This window comes from Adiantum capillus-veneris, chromosome 1 (assembly GCF_014529385.1).
Source record: "Adiantum capillus-veneris isolate H3 chromosome 1, ASM1452938v2, whole genome shotgun sequence".
In the NCBI taxonomy this organism is placed as follows: Eukaryota; Viridiplantae; Streptophyta; class Polypodiopsida; order Polypodiales; family Pteridaceae; genus Adiantum; species Adiantum capillus-veneris.
The window spans coordinates 40727713-40751952 of record NC_140931.1 but is presented as its reverse complement, the minus strand read 5'-3'; the positions used below and the strand labels follow the sequence as shown (position 1 = coordinate 40751952).

The following is a 24240-nucleotide window of genomic DNA, read 5'->3' as shown; positions in this document are numbered from 1 at the left end:
AACATTATGTTGCATTTTGCTAACAAGGGTGTCCATAGGGACATTAGAGATTGGGGAGCTTCTAGCTTGTTTCCAACTACAAAGACATTTACAAAGCTAATAGGTCTATCTTTGGAGTGTCAAAACAATCACCTTCGAGACTACCCTTGGGGTGCCCCCAAGTGCATCTCCACCAACTCTCCTCACTTTTCTAAATCCACGGATGTATATTCTCTATGTTGGGTTCTGAAATGCATACTTAATTGCATGCCAGAGCCAACTGATCCAAATTGAAGAGCCTTTGTAAAAAATACATAAAACTCCAGATTTAGACAAAGATTGAACTCCCCAACATTGACCTTCATATTTTGATTTGTCTCTTTGTATAAATGGATCCCACACACTTGTCATAAATGTTGTATCTTCTTATGGAATACGACCATAAGATGAATGAATACAAACATCTTTTTTTGGGTTGAAATTGTCATTGTGTTGTTAATGTAATGCTAATTTAAGTATCAAATCACGGTTTAAGGACAATTTATGGTAATGTTTTAAAGTTCAAGCTGCCATTATATTATTGAAGTTGGCTTAAGTGACATTTATGTCATTTTCTGTATATTGATTTGTCAATTTCAACTTGCAAAAGATTTATAGTTGGTTTTAGGGTTGCTAAATTTTGGTGTTTTGTTTGTAGATATGACTGAATTACGATGAGACACAACGAATTATCTGTGGTTCTCATCAATGCATCTTTGAAGATAGCATTGCGCACTACATTGAATGGAATACCACATGCGAAAAATGCTTGCGTTCACTTCAAATGCAACATGTATAAGCATTGTTTATCAAAAGCTTGATGGAGTGTTTGGTATGTAGATATCCCTTTTCCAATACCATTGGTAGGATTTCTCTTCGAATTAGATGTATTACTATATGAACCTGTTGGGATTAAAGCCCAAGTGGCCTCTTATGCGGATATGGTTGGCTGCCCGCTTAATTCACTTCCCTCTAACTCTTTGTATATACTAACTTATACTTTGTGAATACTAAGGTATTGGGAGATAACCCTTCTAACAGTTCTCTGCGTACTGTACTGTGTAAGCTCACTGTGTGTGTGTGTGTGTGAGAGAGTCGACCCACGCTCCGCTCTGCGACTTCAATTGGTATCAGAGCCTTGGTTCAGTGCGGTTTTGCGCAATCGCGCGCGCGCGCACTTTTCCTGCAGATTCTGGATCCGGAGTTCGAAAATTCACACTCGGCGTTCCGGGAGCGTTTCCAGTAGGTGGCCTGCAGTTTTACCCCCCTTTCGAAGCCGTTTATGCCCTCAGAATTTCGTTCTGAGCACTACAGCAGAAGATAGATTTCAGCCGCAAAGAAATCTGTCTTGTGTAGATTGGCAAGCAGGAGGTGGCCGAGATCAATATCGGCATCGACATACATCACTCATTAGTCTTCAGAGCATCATCTATAGACCAGGTACACATATATATCATCAGATATATATATTGCAGTCTGCATTGTTACTTCTTGTGCTTGCCAGGTTCCAGGGGAGGTGTGGCCATACGACGGCTTGACACCACTGGCATGTATTGCAGATTGATGTACTGTGATTGTGGGTCTGCTAGTTGTGAGTCACGCTAGCAGACAGACCGCCGCAGCGGTCATAGGACAGTGATTGGTCTATTATAGGATGTATGCTAGTTCTGGGCAGTTTGCTGAGCCATCTGAGAGGGTCGTGTGTGAGGTTTTTTGAAGCCAAGCACTGGGGGCTGGGTTACCCAGTGTGAGGTGGATTAGGTTGCTGGAGTTCCCCTCTACACGCATCCTCTTCGGCGACTTTTATCCCTTAGGATGTATGACTTTGTGTAGACACTGGATTGCATCTTATGCGTCAGGCCGTTGAGGCATTGTTCAGGGTTCAGTCTTGAGACAGATACAGGTTCTGTCATCGCCCAGAGAGGAGACAGTGTATGCTTACAGGACAGCATATTACAGAGATTTTTAAGATTTGTCACTGGTCATCTATTTATGATTGTTTTTTGAGCTATCTTTTGGTTCCCAGAGCTCAGTTTACAGGGGAGACTCTGTCAAAAATTTTCAAAATATTGACAGCTCCTGAGGAGAGGTGTTCAGCTTGTTGATTACAGCTTGTTGATTACAGCTTGTTTACTGTGTACAGAGGCCAGTTTATAGGGGAAACTCTGCCGGATTTTTCTCAGGAGTAAGCAGTTTGGCAGATATGGCATCTTCTCAAAGTGAGACTCTTTACAACATAAAGAAGCTGGATGGCACAAACTTTCCATTCTGGAAGAAGCAGATTTGGCAGGTTTTGGTGCAGAAAAAACAAGTGAAGCCACTGAAGCTCAAAGGGGAGAGACCAGAAGGTATGGCTAAAGATGAGTGGGAAGAGCTTGACGAGTTAGCTTGTTCCACAATCATGCTGACACTGGCAGAAAATGTTTACTTCAACGTAGCAGAAGAGACTACAGCGTATGGCGTATGGAAAAAGCTATGTGGTATGTACGAGAAACAAAGTGCTGCTTCTCAGATTTACTGGCTCAAGAAATTGGTGGATTTGAAGATGAAGGAAGGGACAGCCATGTCAAATCATCTGAATGAATTTCACACAATTTTCAGCCAGTTAACAGCACAGGAGATAGTCTTTCCAGATTCAGTGAAGGCTATGTTTCTCTTAATCACTTTGCCAGACAGTTGGGATACTTTTCGTACAGCGTTAAGTAATTCTGTCGCGCCAGAAGGTCTTACAAGTGCCAATGTAGAAGGCAGCTTGCTCACAGAGGAAGTGAACAGAAAGAACATTGACAAAGGCAAAGGCAATAGTGCTTTGGTCGTTCGAGGGAGACAACAGTTTAAAGAGAAGAAGGGTAAGAAGGCACAAAACAGAAGTAAGTCTCGTGATTCGAAGTCAAAGGATGACATAGAATGCTACCATTGTGGCAAGAAGGGTCACATGAAGCGAGACTGTACGAAGTGGAAACAAGAAAAAGGAAAAACAAAGAGTTCTGAGCAAGATGAAAAGAAGAGTTCAGTGAAGATTGAAGAGGTGAATGTCACAGGATCTGGTTCAGACAGTGATTCTGGTATAGCAGCTGGTGACATCTTCCTTACAAGCAATCTTGATTCTGTTTTCTTGACTACAGAGGATGGACATGCTATGAGTGATTGGATTATCGACTCAGGGGCATCTTTACATGTTTCTCCGCACAAAGAGTGGTTTACATCATATGTGGCTACTAAAGATTATGTCAGACTTGGCAATGAGCAGGTTTGTGACATATTTGGAGTGGGAGATGTGCAGTTGAAGTTTCAGAATGGCTCTTCTTTATGGCTCAAGAATGTCAGACATGTTCCAGCAATCCGAAAGAGCTTGATTAGTACAAGGAAGTTGGATGATGCGGGTTATGTGACAGTTTTTGGGAACAGCGCTTGGAAGATCTCCAAAGGTTCGATGACTGTAGCACATGGCAGCAAGTCAGGAACTCTGTACACTTTACATGTTTCAGAGGTTAAAAACCATGTAATTAATGTGATTGAGCAGCCAAGTGTGTCACTGTGGCATCGTAGGTTGGGACATATGTCAAAAAGAGGAATGGAAATACTTTCTCATTATGGTTATTTGCCTGGCTTTTCATTTCAAGATTTTGAGTTTTGTGAGCATTGTGTTTATGGTAAGCAAACACAGGAACCACACAGATCAAAGAGGAATCGTAGGGACGAACGGTTAGCTCTTGTACATAGTGATCTATGCGGACCAATGCTTAGTTTGTCACTAGGGGGAGCAGCGTACTTTTGTACATTCATAGATGACTAGTCTCGCAAAGTATGGGTTTACTTCTTGAAGCACAAGGATGAGGTGCTCAAGGTCTTTAAGACATTCTTGCAGTTGGTGGAGAATCAGAGTGGTCAGAAGCTGAAGTGCTTGAGAACTGACAATGGTGGAGAGTACGTTTCCAAAGCTTTTCAAGACTTTTGTGAAGCAAAAGGGATTAAGCGGGAACTTACTGCACCATATAATCCTTCACAGAATGGGGTTGCAGAACGTATGAATAGGACCATACAAGAGAAGGTCAGAAGCATGTTGTCAAATGCTGAGTTGCCTGATGGATTTTGGGCGGAAGCAGTGGCTACAACAGTCCATTTGATCAATAGGTCTCCTAGTAGGGTTCTGGATAAGAGTGCAGTGGCCGAGATGCTATGGACAGGCAAGGCACCTTCGTATAAGCATCTCAGAGTCTTTGGTTGTGAAGCTTATAGCCATATTCCTAAGGAGTTCAGAAATAAGTTAGAACCAAAGAGCAAGAAGTGTATATTTCTTGGCTACGGAGAATCGGGCGAGATGGGTTACCGGCTTTGGGATCCTGAGTCCAGAAAGCTTATTCGTAGCAATGATGTGCATTTCAATGAAGCCAAGTTTCACGCTAAGCCAGAGAAGACAGAGGAGATCAGAAGAGTTGTCTTCAGGGAAGATGGACCTAGTGCTAGCACATCAAGACAGCATGGTCAGGCTCAGAACCAGCCTATAGTGGCTAGAGAGGCAGAATCACTTGTGGTGAGACGTTCTGAGTGTGTCTCCAAACCACCTGATCGTTATGTGCCATCTTTAAATTATGTCATGCTCACAGATTGCGGAGAACCATCTTGTTACAAGGAAGCATTACAAGTGGTTGACTCGAAAAAATGGCAGTTGGCCATGCAGTCAGAGATGACAGCTCTGCATAAAAACCAGACATGGAAGTTGGTTAAATTACCACAGGGCAAAAAGGCTCTACCTTGTAAATGGGTTTACAGGTATAAGATCACCGCTCATGATAGTCAACCAAAGTACAAAGCAAGGCTTGTTGCCAAGGGCTTTAAGCAAGAACAAGGCATTGACTTTGATGAAGTCTTCTCTCCAGTGGTCAAGATGACTACATTGAGATGCTTTCTTGCATTGGTTGCTATATTGGATTTGGTGTTGCACCAAATGGATGTCAAGACAGCGTTCTTGCATGGTGATTTAGATGTGGAAATTTACATGCAGCAGCCAGAAGGGTTTGTTGAGAAAGGCATGGAACATTTGGTATGCCAGTTGTTAAAGAGTCTTTATGGCTTAAAACAATCACTGAGGGCATGGTACCATAAGTTCCACCAGTTTATGCTTTCTCAAGGCTACAAACGTAGTGAGTTCAATCACTGTCTATATACAAAGAAGGCTAAGGATGGCAGTTGGCTGATCCTTATTTTGTATGTGGATGACATGTTGATTGCTAGCAAACACTTGGAAGAAATTTCAGCTTTGAAGTCAAAGATGGCAAAATCGTTTGACATGAAAGACATGGGTGAGGCAAGTCATATACTTGGTATGCCAATTGAGAGAGACAGATCAAAGAAGTTGATTTGGTTATCTCAAACAGAGTATATTGACAAGGTTTTGCAACGTTTCAATATGGAGAAGGGAAAGGCATTGAGTGTTCCATTGCCACCATATGTGAAACTTAGCAAACAAGATTGTCCTGTGTCTGAGAAAGAAAAGGCTGAAATGGATAAGATTCCATATGCGTCTGCAGTGGGTAGTTTGATGTATGCAATGATTGCTACACGTCCGGATATTGCATTTGCAGTGGGAGTGGTTAGCAGATATATGTCAAATCCCGGCAAGAAACATTGGGAGGCAGTGAAAGGTATCATGAGATACTTAAAACATACAAAGAGTATGCGCATATGCTATGGTAGTTAGGATTTGAGTGTCAGAGGATACACTGACTCAGATTATGCAGGAGACTTGGATAAGAGGAGATCTACATCAGGCTATGTCTTTACATTGGCTGGAGGTGCCATATCATGGCGATCTCGATTACAAGATTGTGTTACGCAGTCTACTACAGAAGCTGAGTATGTTGCAGCAAATGAGGCATGCAAAGAAGCTATTTGGCTTGGTAGATTGGTTGCAGACTTGGGAATCAAAGTAGATATGCCAGAGTTATATTGTGATAGTCAAAGTGCTATACAATTGGCAAAGAATCCACTGTTCCATTCGAAGACTAAGCATATTGATGTCAAATATCACTTCATTATGGAAGTACTTGAAGACAAGCAGATACAACTGCTGAAGATCCACACCAAGGACAATCCTGCTTATCTACTCACAAAGGGACTTCTAGGAGAGGGCTTTGTGCATTGTCGTGAGTTATTGGGCATTGGATAGATGGCAGCCATGTAAATCTTTGTACATTTATGTTCATAGATTTACAGTTACTTAAAGTGCCACATTGGACTTTAAGTGGGAGGTTGTTGGGATTAAAGCCCAAGTGGCCTCTTATGCGGATATGGCTGGCCGCCCGCCTAACGCACTTCCCTCTAACTCTTTGTATATACTAACTTATACTTTGTGAATACTAAGGTATTGGGAGATAACCCTTCTAACAGTTCTCTGCGTACTGTACTGTGTAAGCTCACTGTGTGTGTGTGTGAGAGAGTCGACCCACGCTCCGCTCCGCGACTTCAGAACCTACTTCGAAGGATGTCATAGCGTGCACTTCACTCTGGAACAAAGATTAGGGGAATTGTGCTCTCCATTCTCATTGCACATCGAATCCCTCTCCTTATTCGTAACAAGTTCTTCTTCATCCATTGGATCTCCTCTTCCCAGAGTATGATCGCTTTTGTTTTCCCCTTTACTTTTGCTCTCAAGGATAGTCTTTACCTTTTGAACATATTCCGAAAATCTTTCACATATGTCTCTTGGAGGCAAGGTACAAGACCCAACATTGCCTGGCACTTTGAACAAATACTCTTTGATCCTCGTAGCATTGCCACTGAACACATGGTGACAAGACTTGCACTTCAAGCGAGATGCAATTCGTCTTGGCACTAATGCATGCACGTACGTCCACTCATGACCATGAACCATGTTGCAAAAAAGAGATCTATAAAAAATAGACAATTATAATTTGTAAGTTGAATCTTCTATTAATCGCACGTGAAGTATACAATTTAATAATTGATTATGTTAAAAAATTGATCGTACGTAGTCAATCAGATCCAACATCAATTTTTCATTGTATGCACACTTCCCAAAAGAGAATATAATTCACTGTTTAGGTCTTTGGAATAAATTTTGCATACTTTAGACTACAATTGATAAGAATCGTATCCTAAACAATATTTCGTCGCATTGGACCATTTCGAAGTGTGAGCATAATACTCTAAATCAACGCGATGGTTACTATTAATCAAGATTGTAGCTACATTATCATGATTTCTTACAAATCAGATTTGTATAAACAATATGTATTGATCATTGCATATCTTCGTGGAACTGTGAGCAACTACTCTAACACAACAAGGTGATGATGTTATTGTAATTGAAGCACTTCTAGCAGTACAAGATAAACATCAAGTACGGCCAAGAAACTTTAATTAGATATTCCCGAAAGAGTGAGCAACTGCTCTAACACAACAAAGTGATAATATTATCATAGTTGAAGCAGTTCTTACTGTACAAAATAAATATCAAGTACGATTAAAACTCTTCAATTAAAAACTTGGTCAAAATTCTGCCATGTGTGAGTATATCACTCTAACACAAGGACTCAGAGAAATTCCTAATTCTATATTCATTTTGAAGTGTGAGATAACAATAAAAATGAATGATTAAAACCTATCTAAATGTATGGAATATATAACATAATAACACGAAAGCTTAAACACAAGATAATACTACAATCTAGATATGAGAAATGAAAATCATAAACATCAATTTATGTCCCGTACATGTTCATATTTGAGTAAAGTTTCTCAACTCTCAAGAAAAAACTTTTAAGCGTGTAAATTTTGGGAGTAAAATCTTAATCTAAGTGAAACAATTGATTATCTCCAGTGCGAGTAAACAATTTTACTCTAGCACAAGCTTGTGAATAATCACTATTTACGATATGTACCCGTCTTCAAGTGTGGGTAGATACTCCAACACAGTGATAGATGGTTATAAAACCTAATTTTCTCCTCTTTAAGTGTGAGAAAACTCCAACACAGAAAGAGCACAGTTCTAAATTTTAAAATTGTTCATATATATTCAATTTAAAAACAAAAAAATAAACTATGCTACAAATTACAATAATTGAAATTTAATCCTATCATTGAAACAAAATTTAATAAATACCTAAAAATATTTACTTTTTATCTTTTTTGAAGTTTATCAACTTTTTTGGAAGAAGAGGATTACTTTTTTCAAACAATTTGATACTTGATTGTGTGAATTGCTCTTAGGGGGCACTGGTGGTTGCATATATAAACTATGCACTTCGATCAAAGATTTAGTACAGAGAAATAATACGGAGGGCCGAATTTAGTGATATGTCACCATATAATACGATCGTTTTGTTTGATCAAGCGTATTATACGAGCATTAAATGTGTATAATACGTTTACCGTTTCATGTTTAATGCAACTTAGGTGGATTATGAACTCACTCTAGTAGAGCTAGTTCATAATCCATGGTGTTGGCACCATGCCGATGTGGGTGACATGTAAATCCTTCTGACAATGGCCATCTAGCTATGCCATTGAGTATGGGTAAACCATGTGAAACTAAAATGGAAATGATTACAAAGCCTGGAATAGGGAAATAGGAAAAAAAGTGAAACTTGGTGATCATATACATTAATCACCTTTCTCTAGCTTAATTGTTACTCTTCTTGTTTAAGCTTTGGTCCTTGAGGAAGGTTGTTACAATGATTTTGTAAACTTTCCCGGGATCTATGGCTTGCCATTACATTCTTAAGTTTCCCAAACGAGAAAGAGAATGTACAAAGAGAGAGACATACATACATTGCATGCACTCTACATAACCTTCCTTTCCAATGTCACAAGGCTTCTCATTTTCTACACTCTCAAGAAGGCTTCCTTTCCAATGTCACAGGGCTTCTCATTTTCTACACTCTCACCCTCCACTTTTGCATTTTTTTGTTCTTGAAATTGTGGTGACTTAAGAGTGATAATTACCCACAAAATCATCATGTCATTAAGGGAAAGCAATGTTTGCAAGTTCCATCTGATAGCTATCCTTTCCAGTACATGCAACTCGATGAAATGAATGTGTTTTCCTTTCATACTTCCCAATTGCTTCTATTTTTCAAGGTAGCTTTCTAAGTTTACAGATGTGAAGAATCACATACCACCATTGACAGTTACTAGGTTGTTTATGAGTAAAACCTTTTCATTATGCACATAGCTAAGGGGAGTTGGAAATAGCATAGCAATGGTCTAACCTTCTAACAATCCATAGAGTTACAAGTAGTATTTACGTGTGTTGTGTCTTGCAAATGGCTCAATTTTGGTTAAATTTCCATGCCGTTTGTTAATTCTTAATTTGGTTTTCTTTAGTGTAATTAAGTTAATTCTCAATCAGGCCAATTAGGTGTAATCAAGTTAAGTCTTAGTTAGGCTAATTAGTTGTAATCAAGTTAAGTCTTGGTTTAGAGAGAAATTGTGTAATTAGGTTAAGTGATAAACCTACATTATGTAGAAAAAAATAAATGACATCAAACCAAAAACAGGAACAAAAGAAAAAATACTAAACCGGCATTTCTCCATGACCATTAATTCATAAAGAGCACAGATGCTTGTACTTCGATTGCAAAAGGGACGTGCTCACGTGAGGCTTAGTTATCTGCAAGGTTCGACATATCTGACACGCGGCAGCTTGGAGAAGAACGGGTAGTGAGAGAAAGAGTGAGGCGTAGACATGAGAGAGAGAGAGAGAGAGAGAGAGAGAGAGAGAGAGAGGGGGTTAACCGGCAAGTAATAGGCATAGTCACAAAAACCAAGCCGATGGAAAGCTGATGGCTGTCAGCGATGGTCGGCACTTCCTCCATGAAATTAAGCCTCGTGTGAGCATAGCCTAACTTGTGGTGATGAACGCGAATATGATCATGAGAGTGCCCGGGCACAACAAAAGCCATACCTAAATGAACACATTTTACACAAAATGGCTCTACATTGCTCTCTCTCTCTCTCCATTGCACTCATAGGCATAACTTTTTGGACAGTGGTGGAAGGGTACATCAAGCATTTACAGAAAATGGAAGAGTATTGCATGTGTGACGATCGATCTATTGGAAATTTCTATGGCTATGGATATTGTGATAACAACATTCCTCTAAGTTAGTTAGAGAATGGTAGGTAGGAGCAAAAATCACATGTACAACATTGTGTCTGCCAAGATGGCATACACCAAGGGCCAAGGCTCAAAATCCCTACTTTGACGTTGTCCTTTTCGTAATTTGATCAATGTGCAAGACATCATCGATGCGGGCAATGATGTTCGATGCTAGGCTCTCCAAAACCCTCGAGTAGCTTTCAAGAATAGATTGACCAACATCCTACAAAAAACAAGAGTCACCAAAATTTTGATTAGATCACCATCTTCTACTTCTTGAAGAAAGATACACCATGATGATAACAAAACCATAGAGCAAGCGTGTGCGCTAATGGATATTCCAAAAGGTCTCATAACGCTCTTCCATCCGGGGCATTCACTAGCCATAAGAAGGAGACATCACGTGCATGCACCAAATGCCCCTAATTTACCCATATATACAGGACCACATGCATTGTCAAACATACATTTTTTCTCCTTGTAATGAGACTACCTGTTGTTTCCACCTGGCTAGCTATGCATGTCATGTTACATGGGATGCAAAATCAGAAAAGCTCTCTCTCTCTCTCTTCTTCTCGGGTGTGTGTGTGTGTGTGCGCTAATAAAAAGAGGAAAATTGTATAAGCTTTCTATCACCACCCAAGTGTGGCAGATTGGTTATGCCATTTCCCACTTGAATAACAGGTCTTCAGTTCAACTCTCCTCGTCGGATAGATCTTTAAGGTCTCTTGGCATAGTTTCTTATGAGTTAAAACTCCCTTCTTCTTCTTCTTTCTTCTTCTTCTCTCTCAAATGTGGTAGATTGGTTATGCCATTTCCCTCCTGAATAACAAGTCTTGAGTTCAACTCTCCCTATCAGATAGATCTCTGACGTCTCTTGGGATAGTTTCATACGACGGTAAAATTCTCCTCCTCACGGGTGTGTATACTGTGTGTGTGTGTGTGTGTGTGTGTGCAAGGAAAATGATATAACCATTCTATCACCAGAGTGTGGTAGATTGGTTATGCCATTTGCCTCTTGAATAACAAATTGAGTTCAACTCTCCTCGACGAATAGATCATAGATTTCTGAGGTCGCTTGGGATTGTTTCCTGCGATGTTAAAATTCTCTTCTTCTTCTTCTTCTGTGCATGCCATTTTACATGTGATGCAAATCAGAAATGTGTGTGTGTGTGTGTGTGTGTGATGGTTACCTTGTTGTATTGGATCTTGACACGATCGAGAAGAGACTGCGGAAGGTCGGGGAATTTCTGGCGAAGGCACAGCAGCAGGCTTTCCCCCCGCGAAGCAAGCAGCTCGCGACGGTCCATATCCAAAACAAGATCACGCACAAGGCTCCACGAGGCCCTGGCATCAAATTTTAGGCCCAAAGAGGCACCACTCTGTGGTGAGCCCTTATTGGTAGCATGATGGTGGCGCAACAAGAGGAGGCGGCGGGCGTGAGCCTTACGCTGGCGCTTGCGACGCCAGACATGGATGGCCGCCTCAATGCGGTTGGCCACCTCCCAGGTGCTGTGGTTGGTCCTCAGATCTAAAGCGCAGAGCATTGCCTCTGGAGAGAAGTATTGTGCTGTTATCTGCTTGTACACCTGCTCCCCTATGCTGGCCTTCCCATTCTGCATTATGAAGAGTCTCTCTCTCTCTCTCTCTCAAATTCACAAGAAGTTTTGGATAAATTCTCACAATAATTCCCACATTGTGACTTACCTCAACATCATGAGCTTTTGTGAGGGAGGCATCGCATACCTAGCTAGGTACGCGATGCCTCTCGAGCAGAAGCTCATGATGTTATGCATTGTATGAAAAACATTGAAAAAGACTCCGTTTTCCTACATGAGAAAATTTCTAAATCTTCTTGTGAAAGACTAAAGTACACATTCAAATGTAGACATGTATGTAAGAATTTGTGTACAGATTTGATTTTAATTATATCCCATCCAGCCTTAACACACCTTGGGAAGAGACTCCCAATAGACATTGGGGACCTCCATCTCTGACAAAGTTTGGTTGTTGATGGAGAGAGCAGCCTTCAAAATTTGGTTGATGCACTCCCTTTGGTGCTTCAGGTGCTTCACCGTCTGGTTCGACAAGCCCGTAGATGGCACTTTCGGGGACGGTAGCCACCACTTTTCCTCTTGCCTTGGAATAAGGGGCATTGTCAATTGCAAGTCTTCGTGGTCGCTCATGGCCGAGTCTTGCTCAACATACCAAAACTCATTGGCTTCACTAAATCTGTCCAATGACTCCTGAAAGCACAAACATTAGAACATCAATCTTAGCCTAGGACATATCGGCAATAAAATGTGGCTAACATAAAGTGAGAAATTTTGTTGATCATGAAGAAAGCAATGCCTACTTCAAGACAATCCACTAGGTTAAAGAGAGAGAGAGAGAGAGGGAGAGAGGGAGGTACCAGAAGCATGGCATCCAGCTTCCTTAAGGCCGGGAGATTTATATGAAGGTCCGAGCGAGGCCGGCTGACCATCACCTACATCCATTGGGAAATCCATCCTTTAGACATGCTTATGAAGGATAAACATCAACCCATTGTACAAAACAAAATGACAGAGAACAGAACATGTGGGTTAATCACAAGCATGTGCCCATGAAGTGGGACTAGAATCCGATCAAACTGTGGCGCACGCATATGTATGCATGTGGCAACGCCTTTGTAAGGTACCTCAAGATCATGGCCATCAGGGAATGTTTGCCAAGAAGGCACAAGCTCTACCACATAATCAGCCACTGATAAAAGCCAGTCCATCTCCCTCCTCCACATCAGCTTCCTCTCTAGGGACAGAGGTTCCAATCTCCATATCTCCCCAAATACTGAGGCTGCATTTATCCAAAAACAACAGTGTCCTCAAGACTATACAAGAGTATCTTATAATCATCACAAGCCATAGAATGCATCAGCGTCCAGGCCGACGGCGATCAAGTAAAATGTAAATTAATTCCTTGTAAACAATGATAGCTCTGATATCATATTCTAGACTGGTCCTTCCACATCAAGACTGCAAATTGTCAATCATTTGAATGACAAAGCTAGTGTATGTAAGTAGACAACCAGAAAGATTGGCTAGAGTTAATGAATGAGCTTACCAGAAAGATTGGTGATGGCATTGGAGATCGCTAGAGCAGACGAGACCCCTTTCGCGCCCCCCGACATGTCCTCCCCCAGTAGTAGCTTTGCAAACCTCTCCTTCATCAGCTCTACCTCTGGTAGGGGTTCAAGCCACAAATGAACTCTCTGTCTCTCTCTCTCTGACACACACACACACACACACACACACATTTTTTTTTTACAATTCTCCCTGTTGAGAGACACTGACCTGACATTTGAGCCTTCGGTTTAGGCAACTCCTTCCTTGGATGAAAATGCAAGTGGTGAGGAGAAGCAGAGGAGGCATGGTGGGAAAGGGGCTGGAGGGAGGGTAGAGAGGAAGCCTTAGCTGCAGCAGTAAAGATTGGTCTTCGGGATGGTGTTGTAGCCGTGTGAGGGAGCGATCCGGAGCTACCACTTTGGGAGCCTGGAGTGTACGGAAGTGTTGCGGCGCTGCGGCCTAAGGGCCATCCAAGAGGAGAAGAGGTATCTGAGCTTATGACACTGGCACCGTCCATCATGTCTTCTTCCTCTTCAATGTTGAAATCATCTGCACAATGCAAGTCCCCCACGCTGTAGCTTACCGAGCTCGACGTGCCGCCTGAGCTGCCATTGTCGACACTGAGCCTCCAGCTGCCTATCTTTTCCAATGTGTGTAATTGAAGGGCCATTTCCTCTGAGAGCTCCTCCTCCTCTTCTTCTTCCTCTTCCTCCTCCTCTAGGGAAGCTTCTAGGAAGGCCTGCCCCATCTTGTAGCATCCAATACCCCAATTCTGCAGGTTTAATGGCTTCTTTGTGAGAACCTACATAAAATTCAATCAAATTTGGGGTGAAGAAGCAACCAGCAATTGGTGTATGAGCTAGTTACTGTGGAGTCAAGAGGCATGTTGGAAAAGGAGGCATCAAACAGAGAATGCTAAATTCAGCAGTTCATTGCACAAAAGGCAAGCATAAATTGCTGACCTTTAGGAGTATATGTAGAAGGAGAGTACAAAAGCTTAAGAGTAGAGCTACAGAAGGTCCTCTTAAGCTACCCAAAAGAGGGGTATATGTGCTGCTCTATGATGTGGACCTTTGCAAATTGCCCAAATCAGTGAGCAGGTGATGCATGCCAAAAAAAAAAAATGCTGCAATTGATCATGGGCCAATAGAGAGATGCTTCTCCTCCCCCACAATTATGAAATTTCATGTGACCACAATGCCTACATCACACTGAAGGAGTGCATGTTCTCTGCTTATAGAGAGCTAGCATAATTCTAATGGTAATGGTAATGCAAATGGATCCAACTTGCCATCAATTGAAAAGGGGCAGATTGGTTTCTAATTGAATGAGTCTGTTAAAACTTAATAGAGGGAGACAGAACCCATCCTCATCATCATCATCATCAGCTTTATGAACATGCAGCAGAGAGTCAGAGTGAGCTTGATGATCTCACCATTATAAGCTGCCTTGATGTGATAAAGCAACCCTAACCATAATGTGTCTGTGGGGGCCCTAGACACCACATATATACTAGAAAATGATGGCAAATTGGTCCGCAATGAAAAGTGATGGCCAAGGTAAGACAAGGCAAGGCAACAAGAAATTACTTTGTTCTTTCTTGAAGGTTGTATGCAAGGGTATGACTACCTCATAAAAAAAGTGCATAAAGCTCTTGTACCAAGAATATAGGCTTTGCATAGTTTACAAGGGTGATTAACCTTAATTATGGCACTTTACAATAGGAACAAACCTTTGAAAGTCTTTGCATAGTTAAAGGGTGATCACTGATCAACCTTAAAATAGCAACAAACCTTGACCAAACCTTATTTATAGTATGTTTGGGACATGTGAAGACTATGTTTAGCTCCTTCTCCCTTTGCTCAATTATACCACAAGAAGTTTTTGACAATAATTCCCACATTGTGACTTACCTCAACATCATGAGCTTCTGTGAGAGAGGCACCGCGTACCTAGCTAGGTACAATTGGGGGCAAGGGACCGCCTGTCCGGTGGGGGCACCGCATACCTAGCTAGGTACAATTGGGGGCAAGGGACCACTGGCCTGGTGGGGGGGCCGGTGGTCCCTTGCCCGCAGGGCCCAATCGTACCTAGCTAGGTATGTGGTGCCTCTCGAGCAGAAGCTCATGATGTTATGCATTGTATGAAAAACACTGAAAAAGACTCCGTTTTCTTACGAGAGAAAATTTCCAAATCTTCTTGTGTATAGCCAAACACTTTTAATAGCACCCAATCCGTATTGGAGCCACCCTTGTAAAAGGAAATGCAAGAAGGAAATTGGCAATTTTCCTCTTTGCCTCCAATTTGCAAAGGAAATTGCCAATTCCCTTTCCCTAAAGGAATCAGCAAATTTTAAAAGCAAAAGTGAAATTTGCAATATCTATATAGAGCCCACATTCAGGATTTATATTCAACTCCTGTAAATTCAATGTACTTGTTGCCAATTGCATTGGCTCAAAAAGCCACGATCTTATGGTCAAAGACATTGGCGGCCAAAGGGGAAAAAAAAATTAGAATTCTGTCATTTCTGTCATGCATTTTCTATTATTAGAATTTGGTCAAAACCAACTAAATTTGTGAATCTGCAAATAAAATTTTGCTCCTTTTTGAAAGTACCCATTTTAAAAAAATTCTAGGTGCTGATTTCCAAGAATTACTGTGAGGGAGGCCCATTTTCCTATCATCAGCTTTTCTTTTTAATATTGAAAGGACAAGAAGTGTGGACTCAAGAATATATTTTTATAAGCTGGCATAAAATATTTTAATTGAGATAAGTTGTGGATAATAAAAAATTGTAGACACCACGTGGAAACTTGAGGATAGGTGGAGCAAACGGTGTGCCTTGGGAAAGCCAAAATAAAAAGGTTGAGACTAAATTAAGAAAAATCCCAAAAGCCACTACTTTCCTTTGGGAAATGAATTAAAAAAAGGAACTAGCAGAAATATTTTTAAGTAAATCATAGTCTTGCTATCATCATATTGAAATAAATTTTTAACGGAATAAAAGGGCAATTGGAATGCTAGTGAAATATATGAAATTCTGAAATAGAAGTGTATAATTAAGCTGGTATTTTTCTTGATGCAAAGTGGAAAAGAAAAAGGTCTGTAATGTACAGAAAATCAGTTTTATTTCAGAAACAATAAAGTCGGAGAAAGCGGCTTTCTAAATTTGGGAGAATGGCCTAAATTTGGGACAATCAGAAAAGATATCAGCTAAAACAAACCTCATAAAAATTGGGAAAAAGATGAAAAAGGCAAGAAAATGTGGGGATAGGCGACAAGACAATAGAAAGAGGAGAAGGAAGAGCGCCAATGGGAGAGGCGCAAAAGCGAAGGTCATTGGCGCTATTCCTGGATAGGGCGGGAGACAAAATCTTCTTCTCTTGTCGGCCCTTTTGTTTCCAAATTTCACCCTCTTCAACGTTGTCAATTTTCCCCCTTCATTATCTCGATAAAATTTGTCATGGCAAGGGAGTGAGTTTGTGGGGAGGCTCGGGAGTCGTGCACTGTACATGCGTTGCGTGCGAGGCATGCAACGAGGCTTTAGACACATCTCTTGCCCCTTTCCTTGCCCTTTGAGTTCCTTCCTCTGTTCTCCTTCTCAGGTCTCCACTATTCCTGCCCTTAGGGGGAGGGGGAGGAGGTGTAAACCCATGGCTCTCTGCATGAAGCCCTGGTTAATGGCATGGTCCGTGGAGAAGCTTCTTCTATCTCAGGTAATGACACTCAAGCCTACGTTTGTTTCCCCCATTTTTGGAGCATCCAATCCTGCCCGCAACTTTGTAGCAGGAGGTCCGGGGCCTACACTTAGAACACTATCTCTATAATGGAATTGGCCTATTAACTTAGATTGTAGCGGAAAGAGAATAACATAGTGAGCATGTCATTAAGGAAATTCCTTCCTGTAGGTAGAGAGAGTGCTTGAATGGAGAGAGCAACATTAAACGCATTTCCTAGCTAACATGGCATGAGCAATAACTTGAAAGAGAGAGAGAGAGAGAGAGACTTGTAGAGATTGACAACAATTGAGGACCGGATTTATGTGGAGCCGCTCCCTCTCCAATATGCTTTTGTATTATAGATTCTCCCATCAAGAGCGACTTGGTACAATATAATCTTTGTGTTTCTTGTGACCTAGGTGATGCAATGAAGATGGAAAGCTTCATCCGTCACGAGCATAACATAGACTTTGTAAAAAGCATTAACTATCCCCAGCCTCAGTTCCAAAGCCTCAAACACCTTCAAAGGTGGAGAGAGCTAGGAGGGAATAAGGGTAGGAAAGAGGAAGAAGAAACATTCATAGGAGAAAGAAATAGTTTCTCACTTATCATCACTCTTCTTGCTAGCATACATAATAGCATAGTAATGAAGATGGAGAAGATGACAAGCTTAAGCATTGAAGCATGGCTCTTGGTTGGATTTACATTCCATAGCCAAGAGTGTTGGTGTAGGCTCTTAACTTCTCTGCTAGCTTGGAGAAGGAGACGGAGTTCTTGCACTTTGCACTTCACAAAATGAGAGTGTGTGTGGGAGAGTATACTCCCCAAGCGATCCCCCTTCTTGCTTCGGTCGACCCCCCCTTCTAGCTCAACATTGAATCTCATTGGACCCCTGTAAGCCTGGGCAATCACATGCAACCCCCCTTCTTGCTTTGGTCGACCCCCCTTTCTAGCTCAACATTGAATCTCATTGGACCCTTGCAAGCATGGCCAATCACATGCAGAATGTATATCAAGCAACAAGGGTAGCCTTGGGACAGGTGTCCCCCTTTCCCCTTTGAGAGAGAGGACTTGATAAATTCAAAAACAATTAATTAAATCTACTAAATTATCATTGGACCCCTTGGGAGGTTAACCAATCGGCTTTTAGGCACACCATGAGGGAAACATGAAGAGGAGCTTGACAAGTGTCGTATTTGCCTTCTTGGTACCAAGCTCGCATTGTGTGAGAGTGTGTCTGAAAGGGCATAGGGAGATAGACATGACAATAACCACCCAACCATACCTATATATAGGCCCTTGTGTTGGGGTATAAAGCCCAATGTGGTCGCCCAGGTAAGTGGGCGGGCCGCCAGGTATGTACACATATTCTTTTGTAAAAACCTAATAAGAACTCACTATGCTCTACACATTGCAATAGAGCGAGTTCACCATATTGTCTTGCTCTTCTTCTCGCGCTCTCTCTCGCGTCGCACTTCCGCTCGTACTCCTTCAACTGGTATCAGAGCTCAGATTGAGGCTCGGGGCAGCATTGCAGGAAGCTAGAGTCACCTGCTCAGATTGGAGTGAGATTAGACAGGCGAAGAAACGGCCCCAAATCCTGTGGGAGAGAGCGAAAGGCCCGGTGTTCTCAAAATTTCATTCTGAGGTCATCTCGGCCACCGTTCGGCTTCGACAAAGTTCTACACAGGCCATTTTCGACTATGTGGTCTCGACGGGTGCAGATCCGACTCTGCAAATTTGGGGTTTCGGCTTACGACTGTAGGTGCTGAGGATATCGGCACTCCCAGAGTGCTGATTTGTGGCTGTCTACACATCGAAGGACAGCTCATAGTTCTTGGAGGCGTGTCACATACGACACGGGCGCATCTACACACAGACTGTAGGCGACATCCACTAGTTCATCAGGTAGCTTGTGTTTGCTGCTTGATATTCTAGATTTCATCCTGACATTGCAGGTACTTCCACATGGGATGTATTGTCAGAGATGATGTATGTCTCTTGAGGGTTTGCTGGCTGTGAGTCACGCAGCAAACAACCGCTGTAGCGGTTACAACATACAATGGGAAATTTGTGGATGTATGAATTTGTGGGAAGTCTATGTAATGTCAGATTTACTGCAGCCTTTGTTGAGGGTCGAGTGAGGTTTTATTGAGCTGGGGGATTCTCGAATGTTGAGATCCTTTCGGTGATATAGGTCTTGGAGCGATCCCTCGAGCACCCGTAGATAGACAGCTAGGATGTATTGACTGTGAGTTAGACAGTTGGGATTGCATCTTTGATTTACTGCCGTTGAGGCATTGTCGCAGTCTATGCTTACAGGACAGTGACAGGATAGTGAGAGACAGTACAGGTGCAGGACATGTTTACCCGCAGCTTACAGAGTTAGAGAGACAGTGGTTCTTGAGCTGTTTTTTGGTCTGTTTTTGAGTACACCAGAGCCATTTTACAAAGGAGACTCTGCCAAAATTTCTACAGAATCTGAAGCTTTCTTGGTTCATTTGACAGGTTGATATTGGTTCAGAGGTCAGTTTATAGGGGAAACTCTACCGAATTTTTCCCAGGAAAGTAAACTACTGTGAAGCGTAGCTATGGCTGGATCACAAGACACTGCTCTTTACAATATCAAGAAGCTGGATGGAACCAATTTCCCATTGTGGAAGAAGCAGATTTGGCACGTGTTGGTACAAAAGAAGCAGATAAAACCTATAAAGCTCAAGGGGATAAAACCAGAATATATGGACGAAGATGAATGGAGCGAAATGGATGAATCGGCACTTTCTACCATTATGCTGACTTTGGCAGAAAACGTTTACTTCAATGTAGCAGACGAGATGTCGGCTTATGAATTCGAAGCATGGACAAAGCTGAGTGATCTTTATGAGAAGCAGAGTGCAGCTTCACAGGTATACTTGCTTAAGAAGCTTGTTGACTTGAAGATGAAAGAAGGGACACCTATGTCCAATCATCTAAATGAAGTCAACACACTCTACAGTCAGTTGTCAGCTCAAGGTGTCAAGTTTGATGAACCTGTTAGAGCTATGTTCCTGTTGATCACATTGCGGGAAAGTTGGGACACTTTTCGCAAAGCTTTGAGTAATTCTGCACCTCCAGATGGTTTGACCATAGCAGGTGTAGAAGGTAGTCTGCTTACTGAAGAAACCAACAGAAAGACAATGGACAAAGGCAAAGGAGCAGCCTTATTTGTCAGGGGAAGGACCAAAGAAAAGTACAAAGGTGGAAAGAGGAATTAGTCTCGTAGCAAGTCCCGCAGTGCTAAAGGCAAGAGTGACATAGAATGCTACCATTGTGGCAAGAAGGGTCACATGAAAAGAGACTGCAGAGAATGGAAAGCAGAAAAAGGCAAAGAGGAAGCTGAAGACCATGGTGAGAAGAACAAGTCCTTAGTGAAGATTCAAGAAATAAATGTGACAAACACTGTTGCAGAGGATGGTAGTCTAGTGTCAGGAGACATCTACTTCTTGAAGAATACAATGGACTCAGCTCTTCTTACAGCATTTGATGGACATGCACTGAGTGACTGGATTATAGACTCAGGGGCATCACTTCATGTGTCTCCAAACAAGGAGTGGTTTAACTCTTATGTGACCACTAAAGATCATGCTCGGCTAGGCAATGGGCAAAAATGTGAGATCTTAGGTGCTGGAGATGTTCAATTGAAGTTTCAGATGGCTCTTCTTTCACACTGAAGAATGTGAGACATGTTCCCGCAATTACAAAGAGCTTGATCAGCACAAGTTTACTTGATGATGCTGGCTACGTCACCACTTTTGGACAGAACATGTGGAAGATATCCAAGGGTTCTATGACAGTAGCACATGGAGTAAAGTCTGGAGGACTTTACATGATTTATGTATCAAATGTCTCTAAAAATGTAATCAATGTAACCGAGCAACCGAACGTTTCTTTGTGGCATAGCCGGTTAGGACATATGTCCAAGAAGGGAATGGAAATCTTGTCTCGTTATGGTTATTTGCCTGGCTTTTCATTTAATGATTTTGAATTCTGTGAACATTGTCTGTATGGTAAGCAAACACAACAGCCACATAAGCATAGAAGCAACAAAAGAGATACACACTTGGCACTTGTTCATAGTGATTTGTGTGGACCTATGCCTAACCTATCTCTAGTGGGAGCTTCTTACTTTATGACATTTATAGATGATTACTCGAGGAAAGTATGGGTTTACTTTCTCAAGCACAAGGATGAAGCGTTTAGTGTTTTCAAAACGTTTGTGACACTTGTGGAGAATCAGAGTGGCAAGAAGCTTAAATGCTTATGCACTAACAATGGTGGAGAGTATGTTTCAAAGGCCTTTCAGGTCTTTTGTGAGTCAAAAGGTATAAAACGTGAACTTACTGCTCCTTAAAATCCTCCTCAAAATGGTGTTGCTGAGAGGATGAATAGGACCATACAAGAGAAGGTCAGAAGTATGTTGTCTAATGCACAACTGCCAAATGGATTTTGGACTGAATTTGTATCAACATCTATTCATCTGATAAATAGATCTCCTAGCAAGGTTTTGCAAAAGGATTCAGTGGAAGAGATGGTATGGTCAGGCAAGGTGCCCTCATACAAGCATCTCAGAGTCTTTAGCTATGAGGCATATACTCACGTTCCAAAGGAATTTAGGAACAAACTTGAGCCAAAGAGTAAAAAGTGCATCTTTCTAGGCTATGGTAATTCTGGTGAGATGGGGTACAAACTTTGGGATCCCGAATCTAGAAAGGTTATCCGCAGCAATGATGCTCACTTTAATGAAGCCAAATATCATTCTAAACCAGAGAGGGTTGAGGAGATTAGAAGAGTTGTCTTCCAAGAAGATGGACCTGCACGTGCAAGACAAAATGTCAGGGCTCAAGAGGAGCAAGGACATGATAGAGTGGAACCACAGGTTCTGGCTGAGCCTAAGCCACCTATTTTGCGTAAATCTGGACGTATCACGCGACCTCCTGATCGGTTTGTTCCATCTATGAACTATGTCATGTTGACTGATTGCAATGAGCCTTCATGTTACAAGGAAGCAGTGCAAATGAAGGACTCCGGGAATTGGCAATTCGCCATGCAATCAGAGATGACAGCTCTTCAACTAGACATGGAAGCTAGTTAAATTACCACAGGGCAAAAAGGCTCTACCTTGTAAATGGGTTTACAGGTATAAGATCACCGCTGATGATAGTCAGCCAAAGTACAAAGCAAGGCTGGTTGCCAAGGGCTTTAACCAAGAATAAGGCATTGACTTTGATGAAGTCTTCTCTCCGGTGGTCAAGATGACTACATTGAGATGCTTTCTTGCATTGGTTGCCATATTAGATTTGGTGTTGCACCAAATGGATGTCAAGACGACATTCTTGCATGGTGATTTAGATGTGGAAATTTACATGCAGCAACCAGAAGAGTTTGTTGAGAAAGGCAAGGAAGATTTGGTATGCCAGTTGTTAAAGAGTCTTTATGGCTTAAAACAATCACCGACGGCATGGTACCATAAGTTCCACAAGTTTATGCTTTCTCAAGGCTACAAACGTAGTGAGTTCGATCACTGTCTTGATACAAAGAAGGCTAAGGATGGCAGTTGGCTGATCCTTATTTTGTATGTGGATGACATGTTGATTACTGGCAAGCACTTGGAAGAAATTTCAGCTTTGAAGTCAAAGATGGCAAAATCGTTTGACATGAAAGACATGGGTGAGGCAAGTCATATACTTGGTATGCGCATTGAGAGAGACAAATCAAAGAAGTTGATTTGGTTATCTCAAACAGAGTATATTGACAAGGTTTTGCAACGTTTCAATATGGAGAAGGGAAAGGCATTGAGTGTTCCATTGCCACCATATGTGAAACTTAGCAAACAAGATTGTCCTGTGTCTGAGGAAGAACATGTTGAAATGGATAAGATTCCATATGCATCTGCAGTGGGTAGTTTGATGTATGCAATGATTACTACTTGCCCAAACATTGCATTTGCAGTGGGAGTAGTAAGTCGATACATGTCAAACCCAGGCAAGAAACATTGGGAGGCAGTGAAAGGAATATTGAGATACTTGAAAGCTACAAAGAGTATGCGTATATGCTATGGGAGTCAGGAGCTAAGTGTAAAGGGTTTTACAGACTCAGATTATGCAGGTGACTTAGGCAACCGAAGTTCTACGTCAGGGTATGTCTTTACATTGGCTGGTGGAGCAGTATCATGGCGTTCTAGATTACAAGATTGTGTTACTCAGTCTACTACAAAGGCTGAATATGTTGCAGCATCAGAGGCATGCAAAGAATCAATTTGGCTTAATCGACTAGTAACAGATTTGGGAATCAAAGAAGAGATGCCTGTGTTATATTGTGATAGTCAGAGTGCTATACAATTGGCTCGCAATCCAGTTTGTCACTCAAAGACAAAGCATGTGGATGTGAAGTATCATTTCATCAGGGAAATGCTCAAGGATAAGCAAATTCAGCTTGTTAAAGTTCACACCACAGAAAATCCTACTGATCTACTTACAAAAGGACTTCCCTTAGAGAGCTTTGCGCATTTTCGCAGGTAGTTAGGTGTAGGGTAGTACATCACTTCTCTACATCTCTTGTATATTAGCTTGTATAGTAGCTTCTCTCACACTTAAAGTACCACATTGGACTTTGAGTGGGAGGTTGTTGGGGTATAAAGCCCAATGTGGTCGCCCAGGTAAGTGGGCGGGCCGCCAGGTATGTACACATATTCTTTTGTAAAAACCTTATAAGAACTCACTATGCTCTACACATTACAACAGAGTGAGTTCACCATATTGTCGTGCTCTTCTTCTCGCACTCTCTCTCGCGTCGCACTTCAGATTGTACTCCTTCACCTTGGCTCTCTGGCTCTTAGCTATATATAGCCCCTGTACCGCATGTGTATCCATCGGTCCTTGGCCAGGGCCGTGCCCTCCTATAGTCCTACCCTTGGTATGACATTACTCCCCCCTTGGAGAAGCATTTTCGTTCGTGAAAACAAAAGTGGTAGGATCTTCATAAGAACACTAATGTTTTCTAGAGTGGTATCGTTCATGGATCCAACTGTTTGTTTGGCCAAAACACGGTGCAGTAGGAGGCTCAATGAAATCAAGAATAGCATCTTGATTTTTCACATTGTTGTTCATTTGCAACCATCTAGTGTGTAGACTCCATTTAGAACGCACATGAGCATGCTAAACGAGTTATCACAATCAAGATGTATCTGAAAGAGTACCGCTTTTCACTTTTCGTGAAAGTAACTTGCTGACCTAACTCA

At 41.8% G+C, this 24240-nt stretch overlaps 1 protein-coding gene across 2 annotated transcripts; it reads right to left on the bottom strand.

Moving 5' to 3' along the window:
• Positions 1-9915: 9915 nt before the first annotated feature.
• On the bottom strand, positions 9916-14797 carry LOC147464587 (rop guanine nucleotide exchange factor 7-like). Of its 2 annotated transcripts, none has more exons than XM_086515921.1 (8): positions 14681-14797; positions 13474-14047; positions 13244-13360; positions 12822-12976; positions 12555-12629; positions 12094-12387; positions 11335-11757; positions 9916-10364 (listed from the first exon to the last, which is right to left on the bottom strand). In XM_086515921.1, exons 1-8 carry the CDS (start codon positions 14681-14683, stop codon positions 10239-10241), a joined length of 1767 nt encoding a protein of 588 aa, XP_086372047.1. In that variant the 5' UTR covers positions 14684-14797; the 3' UTR covers positions 9916-10238. The 2 variants fall into 2 exon arrangements, with proteins under 2 accessions (XP_086372047.1, XP_086372054.1); XM_086515928.1 differs by lacking the exon at positions 14681-14797 and adding an exon at positions 14208-14646.
• Between the last annotated feature and the right edge of the window lie 9443 nt (positions 14798-24240).

Bases quoted from the DNA above. Each gene is read 5' to 3' on its own strand.
- LOC147464587 (XM_086515921.1), bottom strand. The intron at 12,977-13,243 runs GTAAGCTCATTC...GGATAAATGCAG, and splicing joins TGCCATCACCAATCTTTCTG to CCTCAGTATTTGGGGAGATA. The intron at 11,758-12,093 runs GTGTGTTAAGGC...TTCATAATGCAG, and splicing joins ATTGGGAGTCTCTTCCCAAG to AATGGGAAGGCCAGCATAGG.